Genomic DNA, 11,535 nt, shown 5'->3' with positions numbered 1-11,535 from the left:
CTGTCAGAATGATTATTATCAAAAAGACTACAAAACACAAATGTTGGTGAGGATATGGAGAAAAGTGAACACTCCAGCACTGTTGGTGGGGATGCAAATTGGTGCAGCCAATATGGAAAACAGTATGAAAGTTCCCCCAAATTTAAAAATATAACTGTCATAAGATTCAGCAACTCCACTTCAGAGTATTTATCCAATGAAAATGAAGACACTAATTTGAAAAGATATGTGCACTTCAATGTTTACTGCAGCATTATTTGCAATACCCAAGATAGTAAAGCAACCTAAGGGTCCATCAACAGATGAATGAATAAAGAAGATATGGTACTGTATCTCAATAATTTTTAAAAAATTTTAATACATTGAATTGGGTTCAATTGGAAGGAAATGAAAATAAATCATATGAAAATTTGAGGAACAAAGCTAAAGCAGTGCTAACATGAATGGTTCCACATTTGTAATCTACCAATGTAATTCATCACATCAACAGACTGAGAAAGAAATAACATATATCAACTGATACAGAAAAGCATTTGACAAAATTGCAACATCCATTGATGATATATATTAAAATAATAATAATAATAATAATGCTCAGGCTTCCCTGGTGGCTCAGAGTTAAAGAATCCGCCTGCCAATGCAAGAGCCACAGGTTCAATCCCTCATCTGGGAAGATGCCAGGGAGTAACTAAACCTGTATACCGTAACTATTGAGCCTGTGCTCTAGAGCCCAGGAATTTTAACTGAGCCCATGTGCCACAACTACTGAAGCCCACACATCCTAGAGCCTGTGCTCTGTAACAAGAGAAGCTTCTGCAATGAGAAGCCCTAGACCTCAACTAGAGAGTAGCCACCACTCGCCACAACTAGAGAAAAGCCCACACCTCAATGTAGACGCAGCATGGGCCAAATTGAAAAATAAATTTAAAAAAATACTCAGAATAATAATGATAGAAATTTTCTTGATTTGACCAACAGCATCTAAAAAAGAAACTACAACTAATATTATACAAAATGGTGAAAGACAATGTAGTCTCCTGAGATATGGAACACAGCAAGAATTCCACTTTCATCACTTCAATTAAACACTATACTGGAAGTTCTCACCAGTACAATGAGAAAGAAAACAAAATAAAAATCCTATCTATTGGAAATGTAGAAATTAAACTGTTAAAATTTGCAGAAGGCAAAGTAATCTACATAGAACATTCCAAGATATTTGCATCTGAATTCAGAGTTCCAAAGAATAACAAGGAGAGATAAGAAAGCCTTTCTAAGTGAATAAGGCAAAGAAATAGATCAAAACAATAGAATGGGAAAGACTAGAGATCTCTTCAAGAAAACTAGAGATACCAAGGGAACATTTAATGCAAAGATGGGCACAATAAAGGACAAAAATGGTAAGAACCTAACAGAAGCAGAAGATATTAAGAAGAGGTGGTAACAATACGCAGAACTATAGAAAAAAGTCTTAATGACCTAGATAACCATGATGGTGTGATGACTCACCTAGAGCCAGACATCCTGGAGTGCGAAGTCAAGTGGGCCTTAGGAAAAGCATCACTACAAACAAAACTACTGGAGATTATGGGATTCCAGCTGAGCTATTTCAAATCCTAAAAGATGATGCTGTTAAAGTGCTGCACTTAATATGCCAGCAAATTTGGAAAAATCAGCAGTAGCCACAGGACTGGCAAAGGTCAGTTTTCATTCCAAACCCAAATAAAGACAATGCCAAAGGTTGCTCCAATCACTGCACAATTGCACTCATTTCACATGCTAGCAAGGCAATGCTCAAAATCTTTCAAGCCAGGCTTCAATATTATGTGAACCAAGATCTTCCAGATGTACAAGCTGGATTTAGAAAAGGCAGAGGAACCAGAAATCAAATTGCCAACATCTGTCAGATCATGGAAAAAGCAAGGGAATTCCAAAAAACATCTACTTCTGCTTCATTGATTATGCTAAAGCCTTTGACTGTGTGGATCACAACAAACTGGAAAATTCTTAAAGAGATAGGGATACCAGACCCCCTTACATGCCTCCTGAAAAATGTGTATGCAGGTCAAGAAGCAACAGTTAGAACTGGACATGGAACAACTGACTGGATCAAAATTGGGAAAGGAGTATGACCAAGCTGTATATTGTCACCTTGTTTATTTAACTTATATGCAGAGTATATCACATAAAAGGCTGGGTTGGATGAAGCACAAGCTTGAATCAAGATTGCTGGGAGAGGGGACTTCCCTGGTGGTCCAGTGGCTGAGACTCCAAGCTCCCAATGCAGGGTGCCTGGGCTCGATCCCTGGTCAGGGAACTAGATCTCACATGCCACAACTAAGAGTTCGCATGCCCCAACTAAGACCTGGTACAGCCAAAAATTTGGTAAATAAATAAATGTCAGCAGACATTACTTTGCTGACAAAGGCCCATAACGTCAAAGCTATGGTTCTTCCAGTAGTCATGTATGGATGTGAGAGTTGGACCATAAGGAAGGCTGAGTGCCAATGAGTTGATGCTTTCAATCTGTGATGCTGGAGAAGACTCTTGAGAGTTCCTTTGACAGCAAGGAGATCAAACCAATCAATCCTAAAGGAAAGGAATTCTGAATATTCATTAGAAGAACTGATGCTGAAGCTGAAGCTCCAATACTTTGGCCACCTGATGCAGAGCTGACTCATTAGAAAACACCCTGATGCTGGGAAAGGTTGAAGGCAGAGGAGAAGGGGACGGCAGAGGATGAGATGGTTGGATGGCATCATCAACTCAGCAGACATGAGTTTGAGCAAACTCTAGGAGATGGTGAAGGACAGGGAGGCCTGGCGTGCTGCAGTCCATCAGGTCACAAAGAGTTGGACATGACTGAATGACTGAAATACAACACTGATGAGAAAGACATCTTTTTTTGGTGCAAGTTCTAGAAGGTCTTTAGACCTTCTAGAGGTCTGCATAGAACCATTCAGTTTCTTCAGCGTTAATGGTTGGGGCATAGACTTGGACTGCTGTGATTTTTAATAGTTTGCCTTGGTAACGAATTGAAGTAATTCTGTTGCTTTTGAGATTGCATCTAAGTACTGCAGTTCAGACTCTTGTTGACCATGAGGGTTACTCCACTTCTTCTAAATAATTCTTGCCCATAGTAGTAGATATATGGTCATCTGAATTAAAATTCACCCATTCAAGTCCATTTTAGTTCACTGATTCCTAAAATGTCAATGTTCACTCTTGCCATCTCCTGTCTGGCCACTTCCAATTTACCTTGATTAATGGACCTAACATTCCAGGTTCCTATGCAATATTGTTCTTTATAGCATCAAACTTTACTTTCAACACTAGACACATGCACAACTGGGTGTCGTTTCTGATTGGCTCAGCCTCTTCCTTCCTCCTGGAGCTATTTCTCTGCTCTTCTCCCATAGCATATTGGACACCTACCAACCTGGAGGGGATTCATCTTTCAGTGTCATATCTTTTTGCCTCTTCATCCTGTTCATAGGGTTCTCAAGGTAAGAATACTGCAGTGGTTTGCCATTCCCTTCTTCAATAGACAATGTCTTGTCAGAACTTTCCACCATGACCCATCTGTCTTGGGTGGCCCTACATAGCATTGCTCACAATTTATTAAGTTAAACAAAGCTGTGATCCATATGATCATTTTGGTTAGTTTTCTGTGATTGTGGTTTTCATTCTGTCTGCCCTCTAAGGATAACAGGCTTGTGCAAGCTTCCTGATGCGAGGGACTGGGTGTGCAGAAAACGGGGTCTTGCTTTGGCAGGCAAGGCCGTGTTCATTAAATCTTTAATTCAACTTTCTGCTGATGGGTGGGACTGTGTTCCCTCCCTGTAGTTTGGCCTTGATGGCAAACCATGGTAGGGGTAATGGTGACCTCCTCCAAAGGGACTTATGCTAGCACTCTGTGCCTCCCAGGACTGCTGCTGTCAGTGCTCCTGACCAGCAGCAGGCCACTGTTGACCCATGCCTCTGCTGGAGACTCTCAAACACTCACAGACAAGTCTTGCTCAGTCTCTTGTAGCATCACTGCTCCTTTCCCCTGGGTCCTGACTGTGTGCAAAGTTTTGTTTGTGCCCTCCAAGAATCTCTGTTTCCCTAGTCCTGTGGAAGTTCTGTAATCAAATCCTGCTGACCTTCAAAGTTAGATTCCCTGGGAATTCTCAGTCCCTTTGCTGGATCCCTAGGTTGGAAAGTCTGTTGTGGGGCCTAGAACTTTCGCAACAGTGTAAGAACTTCTTTGGTATAATTGTTCTCCAGTTTTATTTGTAATTGATCAAACCTGGGATCAATCCAATGTCCCTTCAACTGGGGAACGGATAAGCTAATGATGGTACATTCATACAATGGAGTATATCTCGGGTAAGGGACTATTAAACCCAACAATGTAGGTGAATCTCAAATGAATTATGCTTAGTGAAAGAATCCTGTCTCCAAAGGCTCCATATTGTATAATTCCATTTATATGACATTCTCCAAAAGATAAAACTATAAGGAGAAAGAACAAATCAGGTTTGCCATGAGTCAGAAGTAGGGAAGTTTTTACTATAAAGTAGCCAGTATGAATTTGACAGGGGAGGGCAAAGGGTAATGGAACAGTTCTGTACCTTAACTGTGTTGGTTACACAACTCTATGCATTTGTCAATGCTTATTGAACTGTACACCAGACATTAGTTATTTTATTCTATGTAAATTTTTTAATAAAAAAATTTTAAAACATAAAAGAGGTTCCCAGGTGACTCAATGGTAAAGACCCTGCCTACCAATGCAGGAGATGCAGAAGACATGGGTTTGATCCCTGGGTCGGGAATATCCCCTGGAAAAGGAAGTGGCCACCCACTCCAGTATTCCTGCCTGGATAATCCCATTAAGAGAGGAGTCTGGCAAGCTACAGTCCAGAGAGTCAAAAACAATTGAACATGACTGAGCACACACACACTGTGGCAGTGGCATAAAGTAAGCCTGCATGTTGTATGATTCTTTTTACATGACATCCATATTAAGGCAAAACCATAGGAGCAGAAAAAAAAAGATCAGTGGAACTGAGGGTGGGGGTAGGGGTTGACTACAAAGGGTCCCGAGAGTTTGGAGGTGATGCAAACTATCACATATCTTGATAGCGATGGTAGTTCACTACTGTTTATTTTTGTGCAAACTCACAGTACTTACACTATAAAGGGTAAACTTTATTGTATATAAATTATACTATTAAGGCAAGAGGGGAAAGACTCAAGAAACATTTTTAAAAACCTGTGGGGATCTCCTTGGTAGTACAGTGGCTAGAAATCTGCCTAGCAATTCAGGGAACACGGGTTTGATCCCTGGTCTAGTAAGATTCCACATGTCACAGGAGCAACTAAGCCTGTGCACCACAACCACTGAGACTGTGTTCTTCAACTAAGGCCCACATGCCTAGAGCCTGAGAAGCCACTGCAATGAAGAATACACCTCACTGGCCACAACTAGAGAAAGCATGAGCAAAGCAATGAAGACCCAGTGCAGCCAAAAAAAATTTTTTTTTAAGTTAGAAATTATTTAAAGAATTGTGATATGCTGTAGAAAATCTGGAATCCCAAATTCTTATCCTGACATGAGTACCTTAGTTCTTCTGTTTGACTTGGACCAAATTTTGTTCCCTTACTGTTTCTTCCTTATCAAGATACCTATTTCTAGTACTTTATCTCTCAGAAGCACTATAAAAGATTTATGAAGTTAAATTATGTATTGTCATACGGTTTTTAAATGGCCTTAGCTGTCGTGGTACCCAATTTTTCACTGTAGCACTATTATCTTCCAGGAGTTTGCTAAGGTAACGTGAAGTTGGCCCCCATTAAAGGATATCTGGAGCAGAATTTTAGCAAGACCCTATTTTTAAAGCCAAAAAAAGAGAATGTATTAAAATTTTGATTAACAGAGGCTGGCACACCATAGGTACTTAATCAATGTTAAGAAGGCTGTACAATGCAGAGTAAAGGGCCTGGCATAGTTTTGATCACACCTAGGTCCCAATATACATGTATGTTATCTTGCCTACTTCCTGACAACTTTGAGCCTACATCTTACATTTGGAGAGGCTAACCTCTTACTGGCAGAATTGCACTGAATGTTAAGGGAGGTATCAGGGTATTGTGCACTCAAGCAGTATGTAATTCTCTCCTCTGGCTGTGCCAGAATGCAGAAGTGGTCTGCACTTCCCTGCCAATCATCCTGCAGCCAAGGGCTCATCAGTCCATTACATGGTTCCGGTCTTAGGATTTGAATAGGTAAATTAGGGGGTAACAGCAGGAGGCAAGGCTAAGCTGTCAATGTGGTTCCAAAGATGAGGATGTGGAAGCTCGGGGTGAGGGGCAGACTGCAGTCTAAGACCCATTCCCTTCAAATGTGTCCAGTCTCTGGGAGACTGCTGGGAACTGAGGTCCTAAGCATGACTCAAACAAGCTCTGGTAAAGTAAGATGTGTTTCTGTTGCCATAATTTACCCAAATTCCTTACTGAGGGATGTTGACACTTCCTGGGCCTTTGTCTGATAGGGCAGGCTCCTCCAGAAGAGGTAGCTAATAGTTTTAAGGGGTATAATGTTTAGAAAACACTGGGAAAGGAGTTGGTAGCTCTTAAGGATGCAGCCTATGAACAAATGACACCAAAACCCTTTTGAATCAAATGCTGGTACTGGGTGAGACATGGTGACACAAGGATGGGGCCCAGCCAGAGCACATCAATCAGTTCAAGGGATTCCCAACTCAGTCTGCCCAGAAATGCCCCATAACAAGCACCTACCAACAGGTGCCTTATTTTCCCTGTGTGAACAAACAGTGCTTACCACACCTCAAACCAGCCAGGCTTGTGCATTGTCTTCTTTCCTCTATCCTATCCCTAGATCCTTCCAGAGTCTCAGAATGCTCATCACTGTTCCCTTTACTCCCATTGCCACAGCAAGGATCTGTGGACTTGGGTGAGAGGAAGATGTGTGGCCTACAGCCCACTGCAGGAATGTCTTACTGCTAAGCTCTGTTGTGGACTGGTAGAAAAATCATCACACTCACACACATCCACACCCCCTCACAAGGAATCCCCAGATATACAGCAGTCTAGCCTCTAGTTGCAGTCTCTAAGAGGGTTTTGTGAGGGGTCAGCCCTCCAATCAGTCCAGCCTCTAAGGTGGGGGATAAATTGTTGGCATAAGGGATCTTCTGATTATTTTATTTCTCTTGTAAACAGAGTAGGGGTTAAATAAAGGTATTGGGTTTGTCAGCTTTAGACACTTGGGACCTTTTTTTTTTCCTGGAGAATGAAGGGAAGTGGGTGAGGGGTTCTTTTAATACGCAGGTGCTTCAGGGAGAAGCAAACCATTTCATCTGTTATTTCCATTGGAACTGGAGTTGGAGAGGGAGGTGAGATCAGAGGATCAGTCACCAGCACTGTCATCAGCATTGCCAGAGAGATCAAGAGCGGACATCATGGAATCAGACAGCTTGCTGGCAAGTTTGTCTGCAGATGGAGAAAAACAGGAAGTCATTTGGTGGAGGCCAACAGGAGGCTTGCAGGAGCTAGGCTACATTTATCTTTGTCTGCACCAAACTCCCAAACTGGCTCCCTAACCGCCCACCATCAACACTAAACGAAACAACTGGTAGGCTACTGGCAGACCACTACTGAATCTCAGAGAAAGACCCATTTGTCTACCTGTGAAATGATCACCCCAAAATAGCTTGTATCTCAGTCACACTACTGAGCTTCAAGTGTATTTATCTCTTCCTAGTATCAAAACAGCTCTTTTCTTTTACTATGTTGAACTTAGCACTCTGCCATCAGCAGTGCTTTTTAAGACCCCCAAAGCTCTTACAGCAAACCGGCAGGATGGCAGTAGGGTCTTTGAACCTGAATGCTCACCTCCAGCTTTCAGCCACACCCTATTATTCCTTGAGATTTTCCTCAGACATAACCTCCTTCAGGAAGCCTTCTCTGATCACCTCTATCCCACCACAACCTTCAGGCTGGGTTAAGTTCCCTCGTTTTGTTTTCTATGTCTTCATAGTGATCACTTTGTGTTCCCAATGTCTGTTTTCTTATCTCCTCCTCACTCCAATAAGACCAGCAGTTAAAGAGCAATTAATCTCTGTATTCCCAGGACTCAGTGTACAATCAGGCCAAGAGAAAATGGCTCTGAACATAGTCTAGTTCAAAGAACAGGGCTTATAGGATCAATTCATCCTAGGTTCACGTTCTGGCCCAAATACCTGGAGTATCTGGGACCCAGTTTCTTCACTTACCGAATGAGAATAAGACTTTTGCAACACGTTAGTGAAAATTAGTATAGCATGAAGACTTAAGTGGACCAGCCACACAATGGACCACCATTAAAGTAAAGGGACTTCTTTTGTGAACTGATGGGGAAATATCTGTAATATATGTTGAATGGAAAAATGATGTGGCAAATTGTACGTTCAGGAGACTAACATTTGTCTAAAAAAGAGAACAAGGAATATATAGATATTTGCCTGTATACCTACCCCAGGAATGAGATACAAGAAATTAACTGGTTGCCTCTGGGGGGAAGCCTGGAACTAGGGGACTGGAGGAGACTTTAATGTATATCCTTTTGTATGCTTTGGATTTTGAGTGTTTTATCTATAGATAAAGTAAACATATGTATGTAGCTTGAAAGCTTCTTAACACATAGAAAGCAATGATAAATAAATGGTGGTATTTGATACATAAGACTAGGCCAGTGGTTCTCCAAGTGTGGCCCCCAGAGGAGCAACATCAGCACTGACTAGGAACCAGTTAGAAACACAAATTCTCAGCCCCCGCCAATGGCCAACCTACTCAACTAGAAACTCTGGGGGTGGGTCCCAGAATCCTGTGTTTTAATAAACCTCCCAGGCAATTCTAAAATAAGCTACTTAAGTTTGAGGACCACTCTGCTAGCAGGTGATACTCCTAACCCATCCCTGCCCCCTAATCCTGGAAGAGGACTGGACACATGGAGACGCTCATTTAGGGGCCCTTAATTAAGGCCTCAGGTGGTTCCTTTTTGGAGCACAGGAGGGTGGTCAGGTCCTCCCACCTGCACGCTTTTGGATCTTCTTCTTCTTCTTCAGGGCAGATGCCAGAGCCTGGCCCTGCTGCAGGGGGTCTGTCTCCATGATCCTCTGAAGCACTGGGCGGCGGTCCACTGGGCAAACATCCACCATGCTATTGTTCCTAGGGTGAAGGTCCACATTGCGCTTAGCCCATCCCATCTGATGACGGTTTGGATTGGTGCAATACCCAGTAAGATCTCCAATCTGGGGGAAGTGAGGACAACAGTGAGGTCTGGGCACCCAAAATAACTCCAAAGACTTCTGCAAAGGAGGCAGGGACAGGCTTGCATTAAGAACAGGAGTCTGGAGTTACACAGAACTAAGCTTCAAGTCTGGCTCTACCACAGATTGGCAGGTGCTTAGTTATTCTTTCAGCCACAATTTGATCATGTGTCAAGGGTGGGCAGTGGGTAGCTTGCCTGGTTTTTACAAGAATAAAATGAAAAAGTAGAACTACTTGTCAATGACAATTGACATTACAATGATTCTTTGTTCAAATGACTAAGGTCTTACTCAATTTAACAAATATGTTCCAACATCTATCTTGTGCCCAGTTCTGTATGGGGAAATGCTGGAGAAATGATTCGCATGTACACCCATTTTTGGGAAGCAACCAGGCTAAAGAGGAAAAAACCCAACCACACCACAAGTTAGAATACAGTAAGTGCCCACCAAAGATATGCCACCTAAGTGACAGAGGCTGAGGGCATGGTGGTGGTCAACATACTGCTGATGGAAGGGTCATTCCTGACTGAACACTGGAAAGCACAGCGCATACCTGGGCACCTGAAAGGGTATCTACTGGGCTGGAGTAGAAGGTACACAGGGTCAGTAAAACAAAATATTGACAGAAAGCTCACTATGTGCCAGGTACATTTCTAAGCATATACATGTATGTGTGTCATATACATACATATGAATATGTATACATGTACTCACATACATGTACATATTAACTCATTTAATGCTGGCAACAATGTCTTTGACAAACAAGGTAATTAAGGTCACACAGCTAGTAAGCAATGAAATAAATCAGAACCCAAGCAATCAGAATTCTATATGTATGACTACCTACTACACTACAGCAGGGGAAAAGCAATGCTATAAACCCTACAACTCTGGGGTTGCAGGGGGTGGGCACCATTTACAACACAGCACACCTAATGGTATCTCCCAGAGTTGGACAATGGAGTGGCCCTACTCATGGCCCTGAACCTGAGCCTGGAACTTATAATACAGAGTAGGGAACTACTGCTGGTCCATGAGGAAAAATGGTATGTTCTGGGTGCCTGTGGGCTCAGTAAGAAATACTGGGGGATGGCCTTAAACTCACAACTTTAAACTGATTTTCCTATAAGCACTAGGGAGAGTTTTGAAACTATGTGAAAATGGGAATGGGCATAATTCCTACCACTACCCTAAGGCAGGTCTTATCTCTTACAGAGCACAGGCAAGAGTTTCCTTCATAGACTCCCTACCTCTATTTCGGCTCCTTTCTTTCCAACTTGATTCTTACTGCAGTCACTGGAGTGATAGTTCTATTATATAAACTTGACCATGTCACTTCCCTGCCTAAGGAACCCTTCCAGATATTATGTAGCCATCAAAAATGAAGGGCAGTTAAGTAATTTTATGGAACAATCTACACTGTGAATTTGTAAGTGAAATAAGGAATGTGTAGAACAATACAAATAGCATATGACTATATGGATTAAAATAGATTCGCTATCTGCTTTTATGTGTATGTGCGTGAAGATGCAATAGCTCTGAAAGGACATTCAAGTCTAATAGTGATTGCCTCCAAGGAGAGGGCAGGGTGGCTGGAATAGAGAAGCAGGAGAGATTTACTTTTACTATATACCCTTTACCTTTTCTTGGCGGCGGGGGGATGGGGGGCACCCTGCACGGCTTGTGGGATCTTAGTTCCCCAGGGATTGAATCCAGACCTTGGCAGTGAAAGCATAGAGTCCTAACCACTGGACTGCCAGGGAATTTCCTACCTTTTCACTTTTTTTTACCATGTACCTAGTCAAAATATCTTAAATAAACAAAATGGGAAAAAATTTAAACCCTCTGCCTTTCCTCCTCCCACACAAAACAGCCAACTTTCAGTGTTTATCTATTACCCATGGTTTAAAGTCAAACTCGAGGCCTTCAGGGATCTGACACCAGATTCACCCTTCCCTGCCTCTAACCTGACTCCAGCCACCTCAGACCACTAGTGATTTCTGCAAAATACCATGCTCTCACCCTTTCAGTTCTTGGCACATGCACAGGCTGAGCCCCTGCCCCAGGGCTGCTGCCCCTCCTGCCCAGAAAATTCCTCAAATTTCAAGATGTGGCAGAAGTATCAGAGCCCCAAGGGAAGACTTCCCTGGCTCACAGCAGTATAGGTTACGGCCCTCAGATTCAAGCTTTCCCACCCTCTGCCCTGAATCCCTGT

The 11,535-nt window shown here is 42.5% G+C and overlaps 1 protein-coding gene across 1 annotated transcript in view; it reads right to left on the bottom strand.

Moving 5' to 3' along the window:
* Positions 1 to 7,193: 7,193 nt before the first annotated feature.
* Positions 7,194 to 11,535, bottom strand: part of GNL3L (G protein nucleolar 3 like) — a 28,241-nt gene continuing 23,899 nt past the window's right edge. Inside the window, exons 15-16 of the mRNA XM_052662978.1 lie at positions 9,077 to 9,296; positions 7,194 to 7,497 (exon numbers count right to left, since the gene is read on the bottom strand). Of these exons, the coding sequence (XP_052518938.1) occupies positions 7,415 to 7,497; positions 9,077 to 9,296 (303 nt within the window). The 3' untranslated portion in view covers positions 7,194 to 7,414. The remainder of the gene's footprint in view (positions 7,498 to 9,076; positions 9,297 to 11,535) is intronic.

Source organism: Budorcas taxicolor, chromosome X (assembly GCF_023091745.1).
Source record: "Budorcas taxicolor isolate Tak-1 chromosome X, Takin1.1, whole genome shotgun sequence".
NCBI lineage: Eukaryota > Metazoa > Chordata > Mammalia > Artiodactyla > Bovidae > Budorcas > Budorcas taxicolor.
This window is presented reverse-complemented; position numbering and strand designations above follow the sequence as displayed.